Source organism: Oncorhynchus masou, chromosome 15 (genome assembly GCF_036934945.1).
Source record: "Oncorhynchus masou masou isolate Uvic2021 chromosome 15, UVic_Omas_1.1, whole genome shotgun sequence".
NCBI lineage: Eukaryota > Metazoa > Chordata > Actinopteri > Salmoniformes > Salmonidae > Oncorhynchus > Oncorhynchus masou.
This window is the reverse complement of record NC_088226.1, coordinates 16366370-16393716: the sequence shown is the minus strand read 5'-3', so window position 1 is coordinate 16393716 and position 27347 is coordinate 16366370. Positions and strand designations below refer to the sequence as shown.

The 27347-nt window shown below is 45.4% G+C and overlaps 2 protein-coding genes across 3 annotated transcripts in view; one reads left to right on the top strand and one right to left on the bottom strand.

Moving 5' to 3' along the window:
• LOC135555759 (voltage-dependent L-type calcium channel subunit beta-1-like) overlaps window positions 1-12975 on the bottom strand; it is a 37475-nt gene extending 24500 nt beyond the window's left edge. The window contains exons 1-2 of one of the 2 annotated variants that reach the window (XM_064988467.1): window positions 12724-12975; window positions 8985-9071 (exon numbers count right to left, since the gene is read on the bottom strand). In XM_064988467.1, coding sequence (XP_064844539.1) covers window positions 8985-9071; window positions 12724-12813 — 177 coding nt within the window. In that variant the 5' untranslated portion in view covers window positions 12814-12975. The remainder of the gene's footprint in view (window positions 1-8984; window positions 9072-12723) is intronic. The other variant, XM_064988468.1, reaches the window with a different exon arrangement.
• An 11271-nt stretch (window positions 12976-24246) lies between these two features.
• Window positions 24247-26908, top strand: LOC135555758 (large ribosomal subunit protein eL19-like). The gene is made up of 6 exons (XM_064988466.1): window positions 24247-24342; window positions 25358-25464; window positions 25618-25740; window positions 25881-26001; window positions 26396-26506; window positions 26704-26908. The coding sequence occupies exons 1-6, from the start codon at window positions 24338-24340 to the stop codon at window positions 26828-26830; spliced, it is 594 nt and encodes a 197-aa protein (XP_064844538.1). The 5' UTR covers window positions 24247-24337; the 3' UTR covers window positions 26831-26908.
• The last annotated feature ends 439 nt before the right edge of the window (window positions 26909-27347 follow it).

The following is a 27347-nucleotide window of genomic DNA, read 5'->3' as shown; positions in this document are numbered from 1 at the left end:
GCATCTAACAAATTAGTAGTCACAAGCTTGATGTAATCATTTCATGCTAGGAATATGGGACCAAATACTAAACTTGACTACTTTAATACACATAAAAATGAATTTGTCCCAATACTTTTGGTCCCCTAAAATGGGGGGGACTATGTACAAAAAGTGAAGTCATTTCTCAATGGTTCACCCGACTATATTGATGAAAATAACCTCAAATTAAAGCTGACAGTCTGCACTTTAACCTCATTGTATCATCTCAAATCCAAAGTGCTGGAGCAGAGAGCCAAAACAACATGTGTCACTATCCCGATACTTTCAGAGCTCCCTGTATCTAGTATGTGTGGGTGAATATTATATGCATCCATCTAGTGTCCTCCTTTATGACTGTCTGAAAACATAGAATACGTGTTGTCAAGTCATATGCCTCGCCGTCATGATGATATAAAGATGTACAGATAAAAACAGACTACGATTCAAAGTGAGAAGGCGGTGTGTGTGGCAGAGTGAAATAAGATCGAAACGATGGCAAGAAAAGATACCGAAGTGAAATACAATAAGGGTCCAAACCACCGGTATGATTAATTATGACATTCTAATCCTGACAAGATCACAATCTCTCGCTACTCCCCTAGGCTGTATTTCTGCCCCAGCCCTCCCTCCAACCCTCCCTCCAGCCCTCTGTGTGATCGGAGCAAACAGTCTGCCCAGCTGTAAACACAGTCAGAGACAGGGCAAACACACACTCAGACTGCCAGCAGAGAGGGAGACGGGACAGAATGATCAGCCCAGGCTCAATCCCTATTCTACATGAGTTTTCACATCCCACAACAGCAGCACTGGCATAAACAGTAGGTAACAACACCAGTCAGCGGTGGAACTGAAGAACAACAAGCAACAACAAAAAGCAACACTCTTCCAGAGGATTAAAAAAGCAACAGGTATTGAGAAGCAGAATGCCAGATTGGTAGCCAACAGTGTACTAAGACAGGAGCGTTAGAGACGTTCCGTGTCTCGCGATGGCCAGTGGCGCTTCCCAATGTCTAAATGGCCATGTGCTTGGCACACGATGCCTGCCGTTGTCATGACAATGGGCTGGACGACGGACAACCGTGTCTTTGTGAACTGCTATCTAAAAAAGGCCCTACACTGCGGAAAGAGACAAAAACAAAAAGACGTGGGTCATGTACAGACCTCACCGCAAATACACAGAGTGGTGTGATTCAGCTCAAAGTGGGCACTAATGAAGTAATATCAACAATAACTTTTTGAAAAAGGATAAGCTAATAGCAGATAGTAGTACTAGGCAAGTCTAATTATACTGTTGAGACCTACAGCATTTAAAAAAAAAGGGTTCTCTGAAACCAAAACAACAACCAAAACAATGATAATACGCCTAGAAACTGTAACAATAAAAAGCACTAAAAACGTCAGAAAATACCCTCCTAGGGGTCCACCTATCAAGAAATCAGCAACATAAATGTAGCACTCGGTCTGAAACTTGTAGAGGTCAAAACCATTACATTCTTTATGGACACACTTTGTTAGGAAACACTGACGTTAGGCACGATGTGATCTACGTCTCTGGGGATCCAGGCTGAGACCAGCTGGGACAGGACAGAGAGAGAGAGAGAGAAAGAAGCCTCATAAAATGGCTGTAGGGGCTAGGGTCTGGGACGGTGAGGCTGGCGGGTCCCTCAGCAGGCAGGCAGTCTACCAGGGGGACTGGAAGTCTAATTAAAAACTCAGCGCCCTCCCTGCAGCTGTGGCCCAGCCCAAAATGGAATCACACAACGCAGGCGAAAGAAGAGGATCAAAGAGAGCGAGAATGAGAGAGACCAGGAAATGGCGCATCAAAAACTTTTTTCTAAGTTAAAGTATCCTGTCCACCAACCTAAATTTCAACCCTCTCTGACACACACGCCCACATAGTCTCACAGACATACACCAACACACACACACTACTACAGTACGGCAAGGCGCCCTTCCCGGACCAGGTGCCAAAACAGACTCACCAAAAGTGTAATGTGTTTAGGTTTAGCCAGGTCTGTCTTACCATGCCGGGCCTGCGATACCTGTCGGTCTGCTCCATTCCGTGCTTGCCACACCACGGCAAACCAGAGGGGCAAAGCCACAGTCCACACCAACGACCAGCAGTGTGCGTGTGTGTGTAAGAGAGAGAGAGAGAGAGAGAGAGAGAGAGAGAGAGAGAGAGAGAGAGAGAGAGAGAGAGAGAGAGAGAGAGAGAGAGAGAGAGAGAGAGAGAGAGAGAGAGAGAGAGAGAGAGAGAGAGAGAGAGAGAGAGAGAGAGAGAGAGAGAGACCGTGCCGGCAAGTGTAAGTGTGTAAGTCCAAAAGTATGTGTGTGTGTGTGTCTGAAAGAGAGAGAGAGACAGAGAGAGAGTACTGTATGTGTGAAAATAGGAGAGTGCTCTCCTAACCCTCCTAACACACCCCCCCCCCCCACCTCCAAGAGCCTGAACCTTGTGTATGAGGAAAGGAGAGGGGAGTGAGGGAGCTGGGGGGGGGGGGGGGGGGTTGCAGGACTTGTGCTACATTTGCAAACTGGGGAATTATATTTAGCCCAGGCAGGACAGAAACAAGACCGTGAACGCAACACAGCGAGCCCCAGAAGGAGGCTTGGTATGCAGCCGTCAGTCATTCAATGCCCCCACTGACGTGGGAGAGAGGCTGGGGCAGGGGTGGGGGGGGGGTTTAAAAAACTGTCCTCTATCCTGCCCTCTCCCTCTCTCTATACCCAGAACAGGACATCAAACAAGGGGATGATATGGGGTCAGAGAGGAGGAAGTGACTAGATTGGGGGGGTGAACAGTGTATCAGTGGCAGCAACAAGGACATCCAGTGCGCAATAATATGACAGCACACTTGGAACCAGTCAGCACATAGGAGGTGAGTGTCCCCTAAAGACAAGGGAAATAAAACTGACACATTTCAAGGCCACACAGGTTTATTCTAAAATCTCTTTGACTAAGTTCAGGCAACAGTTGGCATACCTGTTCCAGCTACACAAACTAGATACAATACCTACTAGCTTTCAGTTCTAAAGTGTTGCACTTCAATGGATTATTTCAGCTTCTACTATCATGAACATGTCCCTTCTTCTTTAGATCATACTTCCTTCAGTAATGATCATACTTCATCAACCTGAAAGCAGGTACGCAAACTTAGGTCATTTCAAGTAGTCAGCAAATAAGTCAAGACAATTCGGCAGATTAGTGAAGATTAATTGAACTTGAACTCTTTGGCCCAGTGAGGCAGCCAGCCAGGCAGTCAGTCAGTCAGTCAAAATGGCTCCAGCCTGTTAAACTAAGGGCCCAATTCAATCATATCTGCTTCAGTCAACATCCGCATAGCTGATGTTTTGACGTGTCGGAGGTGGAACTGCGTTAGAGCTGTCCAACCCACAAGTGGCTCCTCGCATTATACTGTACCTAAAGCGGACATTGCCATTGGCTGCACGGAGCATGTTTACAAGTTGGAACACTGGAATGTGAGATGTAATCTACACCTCGATAAGGCTGATAGAAATCCTCATTATTTTCTTTAATGATTTCCATATATCCTACACTTTCTTGTTTTTCAATTTCTAATGCGAGTTGAAAAGATGTGGCTTCGTAACAATGATCACAAGAGCAGCTGCTCATTGAATTGACGCGGTTCCACCGCAGTTCCACCTATGACACCGCCAAAACATCACCAGTGGCGTAGCACCATTTAGCGGGGCCTCCACGCAAGGCCCAAGCAATTCTAAAGCTAATGTTAGATTATTCAAATATGTAATCCAAGTTCAATAGCACTATTAAATGCTGCAGGGCTAATTTCTTTAGCATTTTTGGCATGTTTTTCTATAGATGTAGAACATAAAACAAAATGTATAAAGCAAACCCTTAGGCCTTGCGCAAGCAAATACTTTGACTGTTTAAGCATATGATGGAAAACAGCGATGACATTTTCATCTTCAGGGGTTAAGATATAGGTTGAGACATAGCTGGCAAGCCACTGACGGAGTTGACAACTTCTCAAGACAGACATATTTTTGCCTCTAAAAACAAAAGTCCAACACAAACATCTGTAAAATATGGAACATCATTCATTTGAAAATCCCCAATAAAAAACGACCATTCCATCAGATCTTTCAGCACTCTGATAGTGTTGATGTTTCACAGAGTTAACAAAAATTGCATTTTTCACTTCTTTCAAGTGGTTTAGACCGTAGCAATTTGTTTTTTCCTCGGTTGCTTTATGAACAAAAGCTAATTAAATGTAACATATTTGGACCAACATTCATACTCCAGATGGCGTTGACAGTTTATGGTTGTGACCATGGTGATTCCCATATTGTCTGTTTAAATCTATCAAAAGTAGAGAACTTTCCAGACCATGCATTGCCCTATATGTAATGAGGACATGAATAAGGATTTTAGACAAATCTGACGCTGTTGGCCAAATCTCCAAACACATCTTTTAGGAATAACAATTTAAAATATATATTCTTTATAGTCACAAGAAAGATACTTCTTTGGTTAATATCCATTATTGACATTTTTATTATGAAATTGGGATCCTTTGCATTTCCAGGCATAGGGCAGACATGGAAATGAATCATATTGAAAGTAGTTTGAAAATGTAAAAATTAAAATGGACATTTTAAGCTCAAATAATGCAACAAAATAATTGTTTTAAACTATAAAATAGGGGGTGAGTGCTACGCCAGTGTACATCAGCTATGTGGGTGTCGGCTGTCATCGGTTAACGCTTGATCTGATTGAATCTAGGCCTAAACTAAGGAGAGCAGGGTGTCTGGTGTCTCTCTATTCCACCAGCAGAGGGCAACCTCTGACACTGTGACAGGTGCCTCGCCATAGCGATGCAGGAGTGGTTGACTGACTGGTGATGAACAGGCAGCCAGCCAGCCAGGTCCACAGCATGAGGAACAGATTGCCAGAGAGAGGCAGGCAGGCTAGTATTCTCAGAGCCACTCCCAAGTGTCAGCCACTCAGACTACTGTTTGGTTCCCTCGCCTCAAAGAGAAGCAGCCGACTGCCAGGCTGCACTGACAGAAGGACTGATTACATTTTCCCTTCCAATGGAAAGGGAACATACACCATAGCAGGATTTCTCTCCCACACAGCTGAGAAAATATGAGGGCGAAAAAGAAATGAGGAAAAATGACTAACTGCCAATCAGACGGAGGAAATTGTTACTATCGGTTTATCAAATTCTCCTCACTCAAATGAGAAGAGGTGATTTCAGGGTGTATTATTAAGATGGGCTTCATCCTGTGAACATTGCGGTCGTAGCGTTTATTTTATTTGTCCTGAGCTTGGAGCAGCTTTCTTTTACGTAACACAAGTCGCCCCCTCTATTGTGAAACAGCCAATTGACCTGACCCTGGTGCCATCAAAAATAATGATTAATCATGACCTAATAGCGTTGGACTGACACAGTTGCTCTAAATGGAATGGCAAAAGAAGGAAACTGAACCCCGGCGAATGAGCCCCCGGAGATGCCAGGTTGACTGTGTTGTGTAGGGTTCAGCTCATCTCATGTCTCTATGGTAGAATAGCTGGAGGGCATTGCCGGACAGCCGGAGAGTCAATTGTATTGATCACAAAAACCCATCTGTGTGTGTGCGTGTGTGCAAGAGAGAGACAGAGAGAAGAGAAATTGACAAAGAGATTGATAGATAAAGAGAGAGATGTAGAATTGAATCCTCAAATCATCTTCAGTCAGCCCAGACATTGAAACAGCAATGAACAATTCCAAAGAGGCAAGGAGGTCACAAGAGGTGCATCTGATCTACATCTTGTGTCTTTCACATCCATATTGCCTCTTATTTCCCAGGTTACAATCACAGCTAGTAATGGTGCTCATTACTACATGCCTGCCACTCCCTGTGTATCTAAAGTACTCTATTCTTGTGTACACACACACACACATACACTAATCCATCTAAACATCCTCGCCTCCTCTCCATCCCACTGCGCCTGCACACAGAGGGGAGATTCGGTGTGCCGGTTGCCATGGAAACCAGACCGGTGTACCGGCTTCACCGCTGGCTGATTGTGTGACAGTGTGTGTGTGTGTGTGTGAGACTTAAAGCTTTGAAAGAGTGTTCAGCTCGCAGTTGCGCAAGAAGGGGGCAAACATATACAGTGCAGCTAGCTGCATACATAGACATAACACAGCCTGCCTACATAGTGCATTATGACATGTAAATGAAGGATTTACTGCAAATTGAGGTTGTATACAGGTTGGTATCCATTTGCTACCGTACATGTCCTGCTCAGAGCAGAATTACAGAGAGTTAATGAGGAGATGTGCCAGTGAGTAGGGGAGGGAGGGGTGCAGAGGATGAAGTTAGCTAACCTTTAGAATCCACAGGAAGGCTACACTCCCTCCCCTGAGAGGGGAGTTTTTTTGTGTGACACCCATAGCGAGCAGGTTAATGTCGTCAGGCAGGGGCAAAACGTCCCCTACCTCAAATGAAGAGGTCGGGAGGGAAAGGGGACACATGGTGGCATGACACAAGGCCGCTTTAATAAAATGTCACGTCCGCATGATGAGCTGTGATGGAGATGACACGTGTGTCACCTTAAACACCTTCCCCTCTCTCCAGACCTCCCATAAAGGAAGTCTCTGTGTGGTGCGTTTCCCCCATGGAAACGTATTTCCTAAAGCCTGTGTCTCCTGCTGGAGAATAGCAGGCTCCCAGGGGCTCACCCTGACAGTGTTGATCAATGAACCACGGGGAACCTGGGGAGGGCGTGCTGGGGAGGGTCTGAGCCCTACACCAGGACCTGGAACCAGGACATGACAATCAGGACTGGTGGGATCTATCTCCTGGAGTCCCTAAGATGCACTCTCTCACTCTCGGCCTTGTTCTTATCCAAGCTGCATCGATTTGACCAGTTTATTGTTGATTCATAGTGAAAAACATTGAGTCCTGAGTAGGTGGGGGCGTCCACTGGGGAGAACAGCAGAGGCATCAATTGTGTTTATGAGAGCAACATACAGTGCCTTGCGAAAGCCCCCTTGAACTTTGCAACCTTTTGCCACATTTCAGGCTTCAAACATAAAGATATAAAACTGTATTTTTTTGTGAAGAATCAACAACAAGTGGGACACAATCATGAAGTGCAACGACATTTATTGGATATTTCAAACTTTTTTAACAAATCAAAAACTGAAAAATTGGGTGTGCAAAATTATTCAGCCCCTTTACTTTCAGTGAAGCAAACTCTCTCCAGAAGTTCAGTGAGGATCTCTGAATGATCCAATGTTGACCTAAATGACTAATGATGATAAATACAATCCACCTGTGTGTAATCAAGTCTCCGTATAAATGCACCTGCACTGTGATAGTCTCAGAGGTCCGTTAAAAGCGCAGAGAGCATCATGAAGAACAAGGAACACACCAGGCAGGTCCAAGATACTGTTGTGAAGAAGTTTAAAGCCGGATTTGGATACAAAAAGATTTCCCAAGCTTTAAACATCCCAAGGAGCACTGTGCAAGCGATAATATTGAAATGGAAGGAGTATCAGACCACTGCAAATCTACCAAGACCTGGCCGTCCCTCTAAACTTTCAGCTCATACAAGGAGAAGACTGATCAGAGATGCAGCCAAGAGGCCCATGATCACTCTGGATGAACTGCAGAGATCTACAGCTGAGGTGGGAGACTCTGTCCATAGGACAACAATCAGTCGTATATTGCACAAATCTGGCCTTTATGGAAGAGTGGCAAGAAGAAAGCCATTTCTTAAAGATATCCATAAAAAGTGTCGTTTAAAGTTTGCCACAAGCCACCTGGGAGACACACCAAACATGTGGAAGAAGGTGCTCTGGTCAGATGAAACCAAAATTGAACTTTTTGGCAACAATGCAAAACGTTATGTTTGGCGTAAAAGCAACACAGCCCATAACCCTGAACACACCATACCCACTGTAAAACATGGTGGTGGCAGCATCATGGTTTGGGCCTGCTTTTCTTCAGCAGGGACGGGGAAGTTGGTTAAAATTGATGGGAAGATGGATGGAGCCAAATACAGGACCATTCTGGAAGAACCTGATGGAGTCTGCAAAAGACCTGAGACCTGGACGGAGACCTGGACGGAGATTTGTCTTCCAACAAGACAATGATCCAAAACATTAAGCAAAATCTACAATGGAATGGTTCAAAAATAAACATATCCAGGTGTTAGAATGGCCAAGTCAAAGTCCAGACCTGAATCCAATCGAGAATCTGTGGAAAGAACTGAAAACTGCTGTTCACAAATGCTCTCCATCCAACCTCACTGAGATCGAGCTGTTTTGCAAGGAGGAATGGGGAAAAAAGTTCAGACTCTCGATGTGCAAAACTGATAGAGACATACCCCAAGCGACTTACAGCTGTAATCGCAGCAAAAGGTGGCGCTACAAAGTATTAACTTAAGGGGGCTGAATAATTTTGCACTCCCAAATTTTCAGTTTTTGATTTGTTAAAAAGTTTGAAATATCCAATAAATGTCGTTCCACTTCATGATTGTGTCCCACTTGTTGTTGATTCTTCACAAAAAAATACAGTTTTAGATCTTTATGTTTGAAGCCTGAAATGTGGCAAAAGGTCGCAAAGTTCAAGGGGGCCGAATACTTTCGCAAGGCACTGTAAATGAGGGGTGACCGAGATAGGTCAAGGAAAAAAGAAATAAGACAGCTATTGCACAGATGAGAAAGAAGAGAAGGAAAGGGGGAGGAGAAAGAGGATAACAACGTGTAATGTAAGTAAAACTGCAGAGAGCTTTGACGGCTGTGTGCGAGTGCCCATGTGAATGTGTTTGGGTGACTTATATGAGAAGGCGCTAACAGCGCTGCAGCAACATCCATACTCATCCATCGGGCTATTCTCACCTATGAATCTCTTGAACTAATCACCAGAGGAATCAGGCAGTCTAATATACAGTATAGGTACAGCATAAGGCAAATAGGGGGTCTTACCTGCCGGACAAAGCTGTTGGAGGTGGTGTCAGAGGAGGTGCTTCCATCGGAGCGCTTGAAGCGGCTCTTCCGTTTGGAATACTTTCCCTAGACGGAAGGGAGATAAGGAGACAAGAAACCAAAAAAAAGAGACATTAGAAGAAGCTTCACAAAGCAAGTCTTAATAAAAAAGTACACTTGAACAAAGTTTTGTTCACAAACATATTTTCTGTTGAGAAAACATTACGAAACCTCCCAGCTTTGTTCGAGCGGTAAATTCATCTCAAGACTTTTAAGTCCACAAAATTCAATTGTTTATGATACTGGAACTCTATGATCAGGAGAGCTTCAGGAACATAGAAGACAATGACCAGAACAGATGGAGCGCTGCCAGAGATGGGAGTTAAGAGGAGACAATGTGTCCTGATCCTCTCCCAGCACCAGTGTACTCCACCATCTTAGCTCAGCTTCATGTTCTACCTCCATTACTTGTCATTATTCATGTAGGTTGGGACCCTGTAATGTGATTGGCTGATCCCTGGCAAATGGCCTATCTGGCTTGTGCAGGGCCCTCCACTGCATTAGAGCCCACCCTGGCCACGTCACCATGGATACGCAGTGCCGGATAATTGCATTTGTTGGCAATCAGGAAGCCTGATGGATCAGACTAGTGGGTTGTGCCGCTCCTGTGTGCACAGATGGACAGGGACCGCTGCCTGTGCGGAGGCCACAAGAATAGTACATAGGAACATACAATACACTCACACATTTACTGTATGCATGAATACGTGCAGTGTTCAAAAGGTAGACACCCACATGGGACATATTCCTGCAATCAATAACCTCTCAGAGCCCTACTCGTTCTCTTTCACAAAATCATGCTCACCAACTGTACAGTTTGCCGCCACACATCTGCACCCAGCAACCCAACCTTCATACACCTGCGCCCACAGCTATGACCAAATTTATCAGAGCAGTACACTTTACAACAGGTATCATCAGCATACTCCTCAGTGTGTGGCATGGGCCAGCTGTCAGAGAGTTTGAGTCAAGCTGTAGTCCAGCTCCCCTCCCATCTCTCATCATCACTGAGAGGTATGTCTCTGCCTGTGCTGACAACTTCTAAACATTTTTTTATTTATTTTACCTTTATTTAACCAGGCAAGTCAGTTAAGAACAAATTCTTATTTTCAATGACGGCCTAGGAACAGTGGGTTAACTGCCTGTTCAGGGGCAGAATGAAAGATATGTATCTTGTCAGCTCGGGGGTTTGAACTTGCAAACTTCCGGTTACTAGTCCAACGCTCTAACCACTAGGCTAGGCTGCCGTGCCCTCAACAGCCGCAACAATACTGGCCCGGACATGGGCAGCATCAACTGTGGTCGACACACTATAGATCATATTCAGAGGATGAAGAAAAGAGAAAGCGCAACACGATCTCTGCATCCTTGACAGGTGAGTAGTAGAAAATGGGGGGGGTGTATTGAGCTGACCATGGGGAGAGGCTGGCTATAGTAAAGGGCAGGGAAATGCCATAGAGGGGAAGTAGGGAGGGGAGGTTTCCTGTCGGTAACCAACCTCCAGGGCTAAGTGACTAATTAGAGGGGGGTGCGACGCGAGTGCTGCTCTGTTAGACAGGAACTGTAAACTGGGGAGGGATGGGAGGACAAGCCTGTGGTGTGTCTCCATCTTCCAGCATTAACAGAGCACAGTCGAACATTCTCTAGGCAAACATACAGCAACAGCACTCCTCCGCTGGTGCTGCATGCAGAAGAACAAACACTATCTATAATCTGAGCTATTGTATCCAGGCTTGATATAGATCAGTTCAGCATTCTCCGGCGCCTGCTCATATATTTCCATCTCTGTTGGGGTTGGTTGTTGCCATTCAGTGTTGCTGGGGGGCATTTCCTCCAGGATATTACTAGTACGGTCACAAATGGAACCATTTTTTCTATATAGTGCACTGCTTTTGACCAGGACCCACAGGGCTTCAGTCAAAAATAAGTATGCTATGTAGGGAATGTGGTGCCATTTGGGACGTAGTCTACAAGTGTGTCCCCCGGTCGTCTCTCCACAGCTGAGTTATAAATATGCCAGCGTGAACCGCCGCAGGTCTGCGTGAACTTTATATCTAATTGATCCGAGTGCCACACACAAACCCTTCCCCACCCCATTACACAAGGAGGGGGTCCATCTGTCTCTCAGCAGAGCACTAACACGTAAGGGATAGAAATCTGACATCTAAAAACAGTCACAGAGAGAGAGGGAGAGAGAGAGCGAGAGAGAGCGAGGCAGAGCGAGAGAGAGAGAGAGAGAGAGAGAGAGAGAGAGAGAGAGAAATAATGATGGGGAAGTGAGGGGATGATGGGGAAGGGAGAGAGAGATGGAGAGAGTGGGAGAGTGAGGCATGCAGGAAGCATACTTGGCATGGCTTGAGGTGTTGGGTTGTATACAGCACGTGTTGTTTTTCTGTGATGTCGCGGTTTCCGTGGAGAGACAACGATGGAGCTTAGCGTGGGGAGGGGTTTGTTCTGGTCATTAGCGTGGGAGGGGTTTGTTCTGGTCATTCTCATTCCCCCCCCCCCCCCCCCATTCGATTTTATGACCAAGTATGCCCACGTAACCAGTTTTAACATATACTGTATCTTCCCGAATGCCATTTATAGCTACATTCCGAACATTTAAAGTTCTAAAAGAACAAGTGTTGTGTAAGAAAACATTGCATGAGCACAGATATAGCAATTATCAAAAGCCAATATGCTGTTTTTTTTGGAGGGCAGAAAAGGCATGGCTCTAAGGGAGAGCATTATAACACATGATATGATAATTATGTGCGATCTTATTCCATTAAATGTGTCTGCCAGTGTGTATGGCATTCATCCCCTCTCATTTCTGGAAAAAGGATGTTCGTGATCCTCATCATTAATCAGCAACACCTTGAGTCCATGACAGTTCCTGGCAGCAAAGAAATAACAATGCAATAGCTACGAGTAGGCTATAAAGCCATTAAACAGAGTTTGGTGTCCTTACTCCTGCATGAAGGCAAAACGGATGAGCGAGAAAATCGTGTCCACTGTCCACACAGTCCATTAATCCGTGGGCGTGGCTTGCATCACTTGTGGACTTCATCCATCTAGTAACATGTAGCACATAGCGCTATAATTGCGGACAGAGTTAGTTCAATCATCATTGAGCATTAGCCTACAATAATAGGCAGCTTTGTGTAATTATTGACCATCAAATGGTCAAACCAAAAATAGTCATTGTCATGTCATAAATACACAGTTTTACAACACATAAATTGTAAAAAAAATATATATAAAAAAATAAAAAATGTCATAGTCTATAATTCCTGTGGTTCTATTTGAAAGTGGAACAGCTGCAGATGGTAACGAGAAACGGAAGAAGAGACACACAGCAGCCACAGTTACCATATTAATGGCCCACTGTGAACAAACCAATGATTTTACTAGATGAAGAATACGTGCATTACTTTGTTATTACCCTGGTTATTAGGCCTACTGATAAATTCACATAGCAACAAAAACGTGTCATGGAATTATAACCCACTCCATTAAATCTTATTCGCAGCTGGTTCGTTCACCTGCTTCCCTGCTTGTATATTCCCTGTTATGACAAGTCAAACTTTGGACAGTCAAAATGTCTAAACAAAAAGCTTCAGCAACAGGCGGACTGGCTCCATCAAACCTACGGTGGGATTTCCCGAGTCGGCTTGAGTTGTAGCATATTGCTTACCTGTGCGTGTGGATGTTGATCAAACATGTCCATTTGGATCTCCTGGGTTGAGGTCGAAGGCGTCCTGGACATACTACTTTTCTGTACCATTGATTTACTTTTTTAATCCTATTTTCTAATTCCTATATTTATGATGGTATCGCTATTGTCATTGTCAACGAATTACTTGCCGTTGTTTCCCCGAGGGTGCTTCCCAAGCGAAGTACAATAGCAACAGCGGCGTCGTCTACAGTCTATCCTAGCCCACCACCCTCTGTCTCTTCACTCAGACAATACGGACCGGGCGCTCCACTCGAGATTCCAGCTGCGAACCGAATAGGTCCACACCCCATTGTCCAGGCCCCACCCTCATCACTGATTAATCAACGAGAGACCAACACGGAAGGGATGTCTTGTGATTGGGTAATAGGTAAGGCAATTAGACTAGGTTGCAACCTGGTCTAACCACAGATTATATCCGCATTTTTAGATGCTCACCTCATTTCAAGTAGCACTGTAGGCACTTGTCGGCAGTGGTACATCAGTGAGGATATGTAGCCTGTTGGCTTACTGTTTTTTCTTATATACATTATATCTATCACATCGCTCACTTAATCTCAATGCGATCAGAGAAACATGAAAAGCATCAATATAGTCCTGAAGATGATAATTATACGGTACATTGATTCCAATGTTATACAGATAAGTCAATATTCATTACATTAAAATCATGAGACACGAAAAACAAAGGTACATTGCATTTTATTTCCCCCATATGAGCACTACATTGTTATAATGGTCATAAATACAGTACCAGTCAAACTTTGGACACACCTACTCATTGCAGGGTTTTTCTTTATTTTGACTTTTTTCCACATTGTAGAAAAGTAGCGAAGACATCAAAACTACAGGGAGACAGGACGGACAGCTGATCGTCCTCGAAATGGCAGACCACGTGCATCAACACCTGCACAGGATCGGTACATCCGAACATCACACCTGCGGGACAGGTACAGGATGGCAACAACAACTGCCCGAGTTACACCAGGAATGCACAATCTCTCCATCAGTGCTCAGACTGTCCGCAATAGGCTGAGAGAGGCTGGACTGAGGGCTTGTAGGCCTGTTGTACGGCAGGTCCTCACCAGACATCACCGGCAACAACATTGTCTATGGGCACATACCCACCGTCGCTGGACCAGACAGGACTGGCAAAAAGTGCTCTTCACTGACGAATCACGGTTTTGTCTCATCAGGGGTGATGGTCGGATTTGTGTTCATCGTCGATGGAATGAGCGTTACACAGAAGCATGTACTCTGGAGCGGGATCGATTTGGAGGCAGAGGGTCCGTCATGGTCTGGGGCGGTGTGTCACAGCATCAGCATCATCGGACTGAGCTTGTTGTCATTGCAGGCAATCTCAATGCTGTGCGTTACAGGGAAGACATCCTCCTCCCTCATGTGGTACCCTTTCTGCAGGCTCATCCTGACATGACCCTCCAGCATGACAATCCCACCAGCCATACTGCACGTTCTGTGCGTGATTTCCTGCAAGACAGGAATTTCAGTGTTCCTTCATGGCCAGCAAAGAGCCCGGATCTCAATCCCATTGAGCACGTCTGGGGCCTGTTGGATCAGAGGGTGAGGGCTAGGTCCATTCCCCCAGAAATGTCCGGGAACTTGCAGGTGCCTTGGTGGAAGAGTGGGGTAACATCTAACAGCAAGAACGGACACATCTGGTGCAGTCCATGAGGAGGAGATGCACTGCAGTACTTAATACAGCTGGTGGCCACACCAGATACTGACTGTTACTTTGATTTTGACCCCCCCTTTGTTCAGGGACACATTATTCCATTTCTATTAGTCACATGTCTGTGGAACTTGTTCAGTTTATGTCTCAGTTGTTGAATCTTATGTTCATACAAATATTTACACATGTTAAGTTTGCTGAAAATAAACGCAGTTGACAGTGAGAGGACGTTTCTTCTTTTTTCTGTGTTTACTAACCAAAAAAAGTGTGCAACAAATCAAAATATATTTGATATTTGATATTCTTCAAAGTAGCCACCCTTTGCCTTGATGACAGCTTTGCACACTCTTGGCATTCACTCAACCAGCTGGAATGTATTTCAATTAATAAGTGTGCCTTTTTAAAAGTTAATTTGTGGAATTTCTTTCTTTCTTAATGAATTTGTACCAATCAGTTGTGTTGTGACAAGGTAGGGGTGGTATACAGAAGATAGCCCTATTTGGAAAAGACCAAGTCCATATTATGGCAAGAACAACTTAAATAAGCAAAGAGAAATGGCAGTCCATCATTACTTTGAGACATGAAGGTCAGTCAATCCGAAAAATGTCAAGAACTTTTAAAGTTTCTTCAAGTGCAGTTGCAAAAACCATCAAGCGCTATGATGAAACTGGCTCTCATGAGGACCGCCACAGGAAAGGAAGACCCAGAGTTACCTCTGCTGCAGAGGATAAGTTCATTAGAGTTACCAGCCTCAGAAATTACAGCCCAAATAAATTATTCACAGTGTTCAATTAACAGACACATGTCAACATCAACTGTTCAGAGGAGGCTGAGTGAATCAGGCCTTCATGGTCAAATTGCTGCAAGAAAGCACTACTAAAGGACACCAATAATAAGAAGAGACGTGCTTGTGCCAAGAAACACGAGCAATGGACATTAGACCGGTGGAAATCTGTCCTATGGTCTGATGAGTCCAAATATGAGACGTTTGCTTCCAACCGCTATGTCTTTGTGAGATGCAGAGTAGGTGAACGGATGCTCTCCGCATGTGTGGTTCCCACCGTGAAGCATGGAGGTGGTGTGATCACTTTGCTGGTGACACTGTCTGTGATTTATTTAGAAGTCAAGGCACACTTCACCAGCATGGCTACCACAGCATTCTGCAGCAATACCCCATCCCATCTGATTAGCGGTTAATGGGAAAGTTATGTGCCTTTATTAACTGGGTGGTTTGAGCCCTGAATGCTGATTGGCTTAAAGCAGTGGTTTATGAGACCGTATAGCACCGGTATAGCAGAACATTTATTTTTACTGTTGTAATTACATTTGTAACCAGTATATAATAACAATAAGGCAACTCGGGGGTTCATGGAATATGGCCAATATACCATGGCTATGGGCTGTATCGAGGCACTCCGCGTTGCGTCGTGCTTAAGAGCAGTCCTTAACCATGGTGTATTGCCCATTTACCACATCCCCTCATGCCTTATTGCTTAATTGACTCATTAATTTGGGCTGCAGAAGGGCTTAGCATTCAGGTGAGATCCTTCTCTCCAGCTGTTTGCCTACTGATGTCCATTCAATTCCTGATTCAGATGACAATGTCATACAGTTATTTTTTGGTCAAGACAATTACTACAGTAACCCATTTGGCATGCCTTCTTATCAAGAAGAGAGATGTCAGTTGCATTCTATGCTGCTGGGTAGCCTGAATGGCTTCGAGGGCATTTAAGTCCAAAGTCAAATCAAATCAAATTGAACATGAACAAAGCAAGCAGGTTAGCTCCCCGGCTTCACTCCTGAAGGTGAAAGCTTGTGGCAGAGACTAGTTGCAGGTGGAAGTTTTATGGAAAAATGGCTTCAGTCTGGTCAACCCGTCTCCTCCATGTCCTCCTGTTCTACACAGCAGATAAAACATTCACGTAGTGTAGTAATCTTGAACTTAGTCTTCTCCAGACAGAATGCAGGTGGATGTCATGTCTTGTTATGTCTGTTCCTGTCCTTTCTCTTCACTCTGTCTCTCTCTGCTGGTCTTTTTAGGTTACCTTCTCTGTCTCTCATTCTTCAGCTGTTCTACATCTCCCCTAACTAGCTCATTCACTCTTTCCCACCTGTTCTCCCTTCCCCTCTGATTAGGTCTCTATTTCTCTCTCTGTTCCTGCTACTTTCAGTGTCTGATTCTTGTTTGTGTTTTTGATGCCAGAAGCAAGCTGTCGTCCCGTTTGCTTCCACCTTGTCCTATCCTGTCGGAGTCTGCCTGGCAGGTGCATCCTGCATTATACTAACGTTCTTTTTGTTCCATTGACTACGTTGGAAGAGGATTTATGCCATTCCTGTTTTTTCATTAAAGAACTCTGTTTTCTGTTAAAAGCGCTTTTGGGTCTTCACTCAAGTACATAACAGAAGAATCAGACCAAGAATGGACCCAGCGGCTCCGGACCCTTTTCACTCCGCCGTCGAGATCCAGGGAGCGATCAGACACGAGGAGGAATTGTCTGCTGCTCGATGCCGTTGAGACCCTGGCCGTCCAAGTCTCCGACACAAGACAGGTTCACCAACTCCACCTCGTTCCACCGCCCACTTCCAGGGTTTCCGAGTCTCCGGAGGATCAAAACCCGCCGTGTTACTCTATGAGTGAGAATGTGGTGTTCTCTCTCCAGCCCAACACTTACTCCAGGAGCGCAGCCCGCATCGCCTAGCATTTCAACGGGCGCCAGTGGGGCACGGCAATCTGGGAGGCGATGAGTGTAAGTATCAGGACTTTAAGGAGGAGATGATACGGGTTTTTGACCGTTCTGTTTTTGGGGAGGAGGCTTCCAGGGCCCTGTCTTCCCTATGTCAGGGGAATCGATCCATAACGGATTATTCTATTGAGTTTCGCATCCTGTGACTGGAACGCCACCCCCAGGGTCTCCTCGTAATGATCCTCTCCCGGGAGGTTCCTTCCAGTCTGGACAATAGCTCTCGCTACATCGACGGTTTGATCTTCGTCGCCGAGCTCGTGGAAAGGAGCTCGCGTCCTCCCCTCTCCACATCACTGCCACCTGCCGCATCACTGCCACCCTCCTCCGCCGGCTCGGATGCTGAGCCTATGCAGCTGGGGGTATCCGCATCTCGGCCAAGGAGAAGGAACGGAGAATCACTCGCCTCTGTCTCTACTGCGGCTCCGCTGGTCATTTTGTCACCTCATGTCCAGTAAAAACCAGAGCTCATCAGTAAGAGGAGGGCTACTGGTGAGCGCAACTACTCAGGCCTCTCCTTCTGGATCACGCACTACCTTTCCGGTCCATCTCCGCTGGCCCGGTTCATCTGCTTCCTGCAGTGCCTTGATAGACTCTGGGGCGGAGGGCTGTTTTATGGACAGACCTGGGCTCGGGAACATGACATTCCTCTCAGACAGTTAGGGGAGCCCACGGCCTTGTTCGCTTTAGATGGTAGTTCTCTCCCCAAGATTCAGCGTGTGCCTTTAACCCTCACTGTCTCTGGTAATCATAGCAAACCATTTCTTTTCTAATTTTTCTGCACCTTTTACACCTGTTGTTTTGGGTCATCCCTGGCTAGTGCGCCATAACCCTTCTATTAATTGGTCTAGTAATACTATCCTATCCTGGAATGTTTCTTGTCATGTGACCTGTTTAATGTCTGCTATCCCTCCTGTTTCCTCTGTCTCTTCTTCACAGGAGGAGCCTGGCGATTTGACAGGGGTGCCGGAGGAGTATCACGATCTGCGCACGGTGTTCAGTCGTTCCAAGCCACTTCTCTCCCTCCACACCGGTCGTATGACTGTAGTATTGATCTCCTTCCGGGAACTACTCCCCCGGGGTAGATTATACTCTCTGTCGGCTCCCGAACGTAAGGCTCTCGAGGATTATTTGTCGGTTTCGCTCGACGCCGGTACCATAGTCTCCTCCTCCTCTCCCGCCGGAGCGGGGTTTTTTTTTGTTCAGAAGAAGGACGGGTCCCTGCGCCCATGCGTGGATTATCGAGGCTGAATGACATAACAGTTAAGAATCGTTATCCGCTTCCTCTTATGTCTTCAGCCTTCGAGATCCTGCAGGGAGCCAGGTTTTTCACCAAATTGGACCTTCGTAACGCCTACCATCTCGTGCGCATCAGGAGGGGGACGAGTGGAAGACGGCATTTAACACTCCGTTAGGGCACTTTGAATACCGGGTTCTTCCTTTCGGCCTCGTTAACGCTCCAGCTGTCTTTCAGGCACTAGTTAACGACGTCCTGAGAGACATGCTGAACATTTTGTTTTCGTTTACATGGACGATATCCTGATTTTTTCACCGTCTCTCTCGATTCATGTTCAGCACGTGCGACGCGTCCTCCAGCGCCTTTTGGAGAACTGTCTTTATGTGAAGGCTGAGAAGTGCACTTTTCATGCCGCCTCTGTCCCTTTTCTCGGTTCCGTTATTTCCGCTGAGGGCATTAAGATGGATCCCGCTAAGGTCCAGGCTGTCATTGATTGGCCCGTTCCTAAGTCACGCGTCGAGCTGCAGCGCTTTCTGGGCTTCGCTAATTTCTATCGTCGTTTCATCCGTAATTTCGGTCAGGTGGCAGCTCCCCTCACAGCCCTTACTTCTGTTAAGACGTGCTTTAAGTGGTCCGTTTCCGCCCAGGGAGCTTTTGATCTTCTTAAGAATCGTTTTACATCCGCACCTATTCTTGTTACACCTGACATCTCTAGTCAGTTTGTTGTTGAGGTTGACGCGTCAGAGGTGGGCGTGGGAGCCATTCTTTCTCAGCGCTCTCTCTCTGACGGCAAGGTCCATCCTTGCGCGTTTTCTCTCATCGCTTATCGCCGTCAGAACGTAACTATGATGTTGGTAATCGCGAACTGCTGCCATCCGCTTAGCCCTAGGCGAATGGCGACAGTGGTTGGAGGGGACGACTACGTCGTTTGGACTGACCATAGGAACCTTGAGTACATCCGTTCAGCCAAACGACTTAATGCGCGTCAGGCTCGTTGGGCTCTGTTTTTCGCTCGTTTCGAGTTTGTTATTTCTTATCGTCCGGGCTCAAAAACACCAAGCCTGATGCTTTATCTCGTCTCTTCAGTTCTTCTGAGGTCTCCACCGACCCCGAGGGGATTCTCCCTGAGGGGCGTGTTGTCGGGTTGACTGTCTGGGGAATTGAGAGGCAGGTAAAGCAAGCACTCGCTCACACTCCGTAGCTTGTCCTAGGAACCTTCTGTACTCGTCCGGCCGTTCTTCAGTGGGCCCACTCTGCCAAGTTAGCCGGCCACCCCGGCGTTCGGGGTACGCTCGCTTCCATTCGCCAGCGTTTCTGGTGGCCCACTCGGGAACGTGACGCGTCGATTTGTCGCCGCTTGTTCGGTCTGCGCGCAGACTAAATCTGGGAACTCTCCTCCTGCCGGCCGTCTTTCCCATTCCCTCTCGACCGTGGTCTCACATCGCTTTAGATTTTATCACCGGACTGCCTTCATCAGCGGGGAAGACAGTTATTCTTACGGTTGTCGATAGATTCTCTAAGGCGGCTCATTTCATTCCTCTCGATAAGCTCCCTTCTGCTAAGGAGACGGCTCAGATCGTTATCGAGAATGTTTTCCGAATTCATGGCCTTCCGTCTGACGTCGTTTCCGACAGAGGCCCGCAGTTCACGTCTCAATTTTGGAGGGAGTTTTGCCGTTTGATTGGGGCTTCCGTCAGTCTCTCGTCCGGCTTTCATCCCCAGTCTAACGGTCAAGCCGAACGGGCCAATCAGACTGTTGGTCGCATTTTACGCAGTCTTTCTTTTCGTAACCCTGCGTCTTGGTCAGAACAGCTCCCTGGGCAGAGTACGCCCACAACTCGCTTCCCTCGTCTGCTACCGGTCTATCCCCTTTTCAGAGTAGCCTCGGGTACCAGCCTCCGCTGTTCTCATCTCAGCTCGCCGAGTCCTGCGTCCCCTCCGCTCAGGCTTTTGTCCAGCGTTGCGAACCTGGAAGGGGGTCAGGTCGGCACTTTGCCGTAATAGGGCGCAGACTGTGAGGGCCGCTTCGTAGGACCAAGAGTCCTAGATATTGTTGCGGTCAGAGAGTATGGCTCTCCACTCAGAACCTTCCCCTTAAGACAGCTTCTCGCAAGTTGGCCCCGCGGTTCATTGGTCCGTTCCGTATTTCTCAGGTCATTAATCCTGTCGCAGTGCGACTTCTTCTCCCGCGCTATCTTCGTCGCGTTCACCCGGTCTTCCATGTCTCCTGTGTTAAGCCCGTTCTTCGCGCTCCCGCTCGTCCCTCCCCCCCCCCCATCCTTGTCGTGGGCGCACCCATCTACAGGGTTCGTAAGATTTTGGACATGCGCCCTCGGGGCCGTGGTCATCAGTACCTAGTGGATTGGGAGGGGTACGGTCCTGAGGAGAGGAGTTGGGTTCCCTCTCGGGACGTGCTGGACCGTTCGCTGATCGATGATTTCCTCCGTTGCCGCCAGGTTTCCTCCTCGAGTGCGCCAGGAGGCGCTCGGTGAGTGGGGGGGGTACTGTCATGTCTTGTTATGTCTGTTCCTGTCCTTTCTCTTCACTCTGTCTCTCTCTGCTGGTCTTTTTAGGTTACCTTCTCTGTCTCTCATTCTTCAGCTGTTCTACATCTCCCCTAACTAGCTCATTCACTCTTTCCCACCTGTTCTCCCTTCCCCTCTGATTAGGTCTCTATTTCTCTCTCTGTTCCTGCTACTTTCAGTGTCTGATTCTTGTTTGTGTTTTTGATGCCAGAAGCAAGCTGTCGTCCCGTTTGCTTCCACCTTGTCCTATCCTGTCGGAGTCTGCCTGGCAGGTGCATCCTGCATTATACTAACGTTCTTTTTGTTCCATTGACTACGTTGGAAGAGGATTTATGCCATTCCTGTTTTTTCATTAAAGAACTCTGTTTTCTGTTAAAACCGCTTTTGGGTCTTCACTCAAGTACATAACAGGTGGATGTTATACTTCACAACTCTCCACCCATCAGGCATTGATGTGCTTTGAAAGACTAGTCATGGCTCACATCAACACCATCATCCCGGAAACCTTAGAAAAACTCCAAAACGCATACCTCCCCAACAGATCCACAGATGATGCAATCTCAATTGCACTCCACACTGCCCTTTCCCACCTGGACAAAATGAACACATATGTGAGAATGCTGACTACAGCTCAGCATTCAACACCATACTCCAATTGAAGCTCATCACTAAGTTAATCACTTTGGAACTAAACACCTCCCTCTGCAACTGGATCCTGGACTAGCCACCCCCAGGTAGTAATGATAGGCAACAACACATCTGCCACGCTAATCCTCAACAGAGGGGCCCCTCAAGGGTGCGTGCCTCGTCCCCTTCTATACTCCCTGTTCACCCAGGACTGCATTGCCAAGCACGACTAAAACACCATCATTAAGTTTGCTGATGACACAACGGTGGCTGGCCTGATCACCGACAACGATGAGACAGTCTATAGGGAGGAGGTCAGAGACCTGGCAGTGTGGTGGCAGGACAACAACCTCTCCTGCAATGTGAGCCAGACAAAGGAGATGATTGTGGACTACAGGAAAAGGAGGGCCGAACACACTCCCATTCGCATCGACGGGGCTGTAGTGGAGCGGGTCGACAATTTCAAGTTCCTTGGTGTCCACATCACCAACAAACTCTCATGGTCCAAACACACCAAAAAAGTTGTGGGCATGACAATGCCTTTTCTGCCACAGGAGACTGAAAAGATTTGGCAAAGAATGTAAAATAATACATATATCATTGAGTTAATTCATCAGCATACAAACATTGTCTCTTTTTTGTTTTCTTGAGTAAGGCAGCTCCAAAATGCAGGTGTTTCAGCCTAGCTCCGTGCTTTCTGTGGTGGTGGGGCAAGCCAGCAGAAAATACGGAGCGTTGCACCATGATTGGATCAGTGTTCTGTCACTCATGGGGACACTACGTCACTGCCAAGTCTAAGGGTAGAGCTAGAAAATTATATTCCCTTAGGTGCCTCCATAGAGGCATACTGTTCTGACTTGGTGGTGCACATGTAGCCTATAACCTGTTTTTGAGAAATGTAATCACTGAATATTGTAATATTGCCTGCTTATATGCCCCCTTTATTTATCATATGGTTCTGACTTGGTGTACAGGGAGAACACTGTAAGAACGGCCCATGTTCTGAATTCTGCTGCTGTACATTTCAAAAGTGCTAAACAAATAGTTATATTGACTATGTCCGTCCTAGCTTGCTCATTAATGTCTTAATCGAAATTAGGGGTTGCCTCTTATCTGCTTGTCATCCCCTTATGTAATAGTTTGTACATCTCAATTGTCATTCGAAACCACATTTGTTTACTTACCTATTGTTCACCTAATACCTTTTTTCACTATTGGTTAGAGCCTGTAAGTAAGCATTTCATGAACTGTTTCACTGCCAGACAAGGCTCCGCTGATAGCCAGGTGTAGCAGTGGTAAGATGTTGGAACTGCTGTTGGAACAGATTTCTGTAGGTCCTAACAGTTTGTGGGCACCGTTTGTCACTGTTATAGTGCAATTCATGTATTGTTTAGTGTTGTATTTTATAGTGGCTTTGTTGGCATGCATCCACTTTTTTTTGCCCTACCAAGATTTACATGCCAAAATCGTCACTACATGTGACAAATAACATTTTATTTTATTAAGTAAGAATTGTTATTGAATACCTGTAGCTGGTATATTGCCTCTTATTGGTGGCCGATAGCCCCATCTAGTGGTCTCTTTAGCTTCATACTCTATTACAATCCTGTGTTATTTATTCAGAGGAAATGTTCACATGGTTTATGTCAAAGCAATGATTGATGATATTTCTCTGTCCGCATTTGTACCTTTTGTATATAATCTAGAACATGCATTATGTTGTACTAGGTACAGATGTATTGATTTTCTGTCTTGCTTGAGCATATGCAATTATCCTTGAAATGGAAGCCAGGTGTGAGTGCTGCTGAAGATTTACACTGAGGATGGCCTGAGACCAAAACGTTTGTTTTGTTTTTACATTCCATTTATGATTTTTTTGGGGGGCATCATGATGTTCTAATAAAAATCTTTATTTTGCATTCAAGCCTCAGTTCTGGATTTATTATTTTTCTCAACAGTGTGCGGGTCTCCATCTCTTTCAGTTCAGAGAGGAAATCACACAATGCATTCATGTCACACAAACTTCGCTTCAACTTTAGGGTCTCCTTCAAGGTGGTGGAAAAAGTACTCAGTTGTCATACTTGTGTAAAATTAAAGATACCTTAATAGAAAATGACTCACGTAAAAGTCAGCCAGTAAAATACTACTCGAAAAAAAGTCGAAAAGTATCTTGTTTTAAAAGTACTTAAGTACAGGGATGGGGAAAACTACTAAATTGTCATACTTGAGTAAAAGTAAATTCTATATATCAAATATTTCACATATGTTATCAGAGGTGATCTGATTGGTCAAAAGACCAATTAATGGGGGAAAAAGATCACAATTGGGCTGCTTATCTAAACGTAGCCTTACAGAAACGTTTCCTCTGACAGTGTCAGTCAGCGGTCTTAGTCTTTGGCTTCGACATTGTTCTCCTGTGAGGAGTAGTGAGCTGCATTTTGTATGATTTCACCCACAATGCAGTGCGAAATCACTCCCCACCTTTGGAATATACTATTATTCCCAGATAAGGGGAGAACATATTTTCTATTTACGTTATCTTATGATTTCAGACAATATTGCTCTCTCTTACTTTCGCTCTCTCTACCAATTAGTACTTTAATGCTAACACTTCACATGAAAAATATTATATGTGTGTCATTCCATTTATTTCACAAAATAATCGCTGTATATCTCATTTTGGATTCTCCTGTAGCTTTAATGGTACGGCCCTGTCCGTCCCTCGACTCTTCCTTTTTCTATTGCAGTAGCAGCCATGAGGTAAGCCAACCGACTTTGTGCGAGTCCAAATTCGCATATTTTTTATAAAATAAACATTAATTGCCCATTAAACGTTTACTAAGGTTGTCCCAACATTTTTACGCGACACTACCGTCAAAGTCCCTTAACAAATTTCATATTGGAAAAGCTACATTTCATTTAAATGTGCCGCACGATGTTTGGAGCCAGGGAGGCCATGTTGTCGACCAAGATTTCTGAGAGGAGGCATTCTGGCCTAACATTAAACAAATGCGAGTTAAACCCCTTTGCTATCATAGCTGACTAGATAATGATCGTTTAAAACACGTCTGATTCCCATATTGTTAGTATCAACGATATCCATGTTCCATATAATCTGAGTGTTGACATTTGGTCTACCACATTTTGTTAGCATTTGCCAGTTAACATTACCTACACATACTTGGACACTGGTCTCACGATTTTGACTGATGTTCCCCGGTACTTTGTATTAGCGAACTGGTTACTTGTGTCTTGTAAGATTCAGTGTCAAGCATGTCACTTTCTAAGAACCGTAACCGTGTGGATGATATTTAGCTATACGACTAGTAGTTAACGTTACTAGCCCGACGTCGAGTAACGTTAGCCCAATTGCAGCCAAGGTAACTCTTAGTCATTAGCATCTAACTAGCTCTAATGGCTAACAATGAACCCGGAGTTATATAGGATAAAGGATATGATGATTCTGAGAATGGTTTCGCAAACTATGCTCAAATTAGCCCCTGTTCACACTACAAACATCTAAGTTGTGTTGGGGCGGCAGGGTAGCCTAGTGGTTAGAGCGTGTGACTAGTAACCGAAAGGTTGCAGGTTTGAATCCCCGAGCTGACTAGGTGCAAATCTGTCGTTCTGCCCCTGAACAGGCAGTTAACCCACTGTTCCTAGGCCGTCATTGAAAATAAGATTTTGTTCTTAACTGACTTGCCTAGTAAAATAAAGGTAAAAATGTTGTTAGCAACATAGTTATGCGTTAGCTAACTCTTCATTTCTAACCCAGCATGCTCAGGCTTCAAAAGAGGCTTGCCTCCAGCGTCCTGCGCTGTGGCAAGAAGAAGGTATGGCTGGACCCCAACGAGACCAATGAGATTGCTAACGCCAACTCCCGTAAGGATTCAGCCAATTTGTTGTTTTGCACATTATTCTGGTACTATGTGATGAAGTTAATGTAGCCTGTGCATAATCTACCCAGTAGTGACTGAATACTGTTTTTTTTTTTTTTTTTGCTTTGTCTAACCCATATTTTCTGTCCCCCTTCAGGCCAGCAGATCCGTAAACTGGTAAAGGATGGTCTTATCATCCGCAAGCCTGTCACGGTGCACTCTCGCGCCCGCTGCCGCAAGAACACGCTGGCGCGTCGCAAGGGAAGGCACACAGGAATCGGTGAGTGAATGCTGTGGTAGCTATATCGACTAGTGATGTTTTTATTTACGCAACTGATTTGTACTGAAAACAGGATTGTGAATTATTGGGTGTATTAATCTCAGGCCTAACACCATCATTTCCTCTGCTCACCCTACCAGGTAAGAGAAAGGGTACAGCCAACGCCCGTATGCCAGAGAAGCTGTCTTGGATGCGTCGCATGAGAATCCTGCGTCGTCTTCTCCGTCGCTACAGGGAGTCCCATAAGATTGACAGGCACATGTAAGTTCTCCACATCCACCCTCGAGTATACAGATTCACAAGGCATAGCAACTCCTATTGTGTCTATTTCAAGGATGTCTCTTGCACATGGATTGTGTTGAACTAGCTAACTACTAGCCTAGGCTGAACTTGCTAGCGATAATGGCTAACAATCAACCCAGAGTTATAATGGTAAAAATGTTTCCTGAGAATGATTTTGCAAACTTTGTTGAAATTTGATGTCATGTTTCTCTTGGCTATCTGATTAACCCCTGTTCAAATTCCTATTTGATTTAGGAAGGAATTTCAAATGTAGTTCATTAATTGCTAAATTATTCATTTTGTATTTATTGAATTGTTTAAAGCGTGTATTGTAGATTTAATTTGCTCATCTTGTTTTGCCCCTTCCCCGCAGGTACCACAGTCTCTACCTTAAGGTGAAGGGTAATGTGTTCAAGAACAAGCGTATCCTCATGGAGCACATCCACAAGCTGAAGGCAGACAAGGCCCGCAAGAAGCTTCTGTGGTAAGTCTAAAACCAAAACTACAACTCCCATCTGCCTTAGAAAAGTCTATGTGCAATGTTTTGTATTAGCGGAGAAGGAACTGAGCTGATGAGCACTTGAAAGCAGATCTTTACATGGGAGTGTTTATAGATGGTAAGATGTACATTTGTGTTCAGCCAAAAGATAAGTCAGTGTTTGACCACTTTTCTCTCTGCAGTGACCAGGCTGAGGCCCGTCGTTCCAAGACAAAGGAGGCCCGTAAGCGCAGAGAGGAGCGCCTGGCAGCAAAGAAAGAGGAGATCATCAAGACCCTGTCAAAGGAGGAGGAGACCACCAAGAAGTAAACAGCTTCTTGTCCCTGGCATGCACCTCCTGCCCTTCCCTCTGTCAAGTGTTGACAATAAAAAGTGTATGAAAGACAACCCTGTGTCCACTCTTACTTGATCACACCTGTGACATACACTACCTGACATGGTTTCATGGGTTTATCAATTGTGTGGGAAGTTCTGAACTGTCATTGGATTACTTCTATTTACAAGGATATAACCTGCCCTACACAATGACATTGTGTGATTGAGCTCACTGTTTTTCCTCAGTCCAGACTTTTCAAAAAGCTTGCCTTACATGACCTTACATTTGCTGTATGACAAGCTAAGAATCTTGGTATTTTTATTAACTTGTGAATCCACATTGTTGAGCTATGAGGACTGTTGGTAGAACTGTCTTGTCACAAGGTGTTAGAATGTGATTAGTGTTGGTGATGTTCAAGTGGTTTGGATATGCGGGGTGTGGTTGTATGTGGTACCCTTTATTGTCCAACTGACAGTATCCCTACCCTTTTCAAATCAAATTTTATTAGTC

Excerpts from the sequence above, each read along its gene's own strand:
- LOC135555758 (XM_064988466.1), top strand. Across the intron at positions 25,465-25,617 it reads GATTGCTAACGCCAACTCCC|GCCAGCAGATCCGTAAACTG; the intron begins GTAAGGATTCAG and ends GTCCCCCTTCAG. Across the intron at positions 25,741-25,880 it reads GGGAAGGCACACAGGAATCG|GTAAGAGAAAGGGTACAGCC; the intron begins GTGAGTGAATGC and ends TCACCCTACCAG.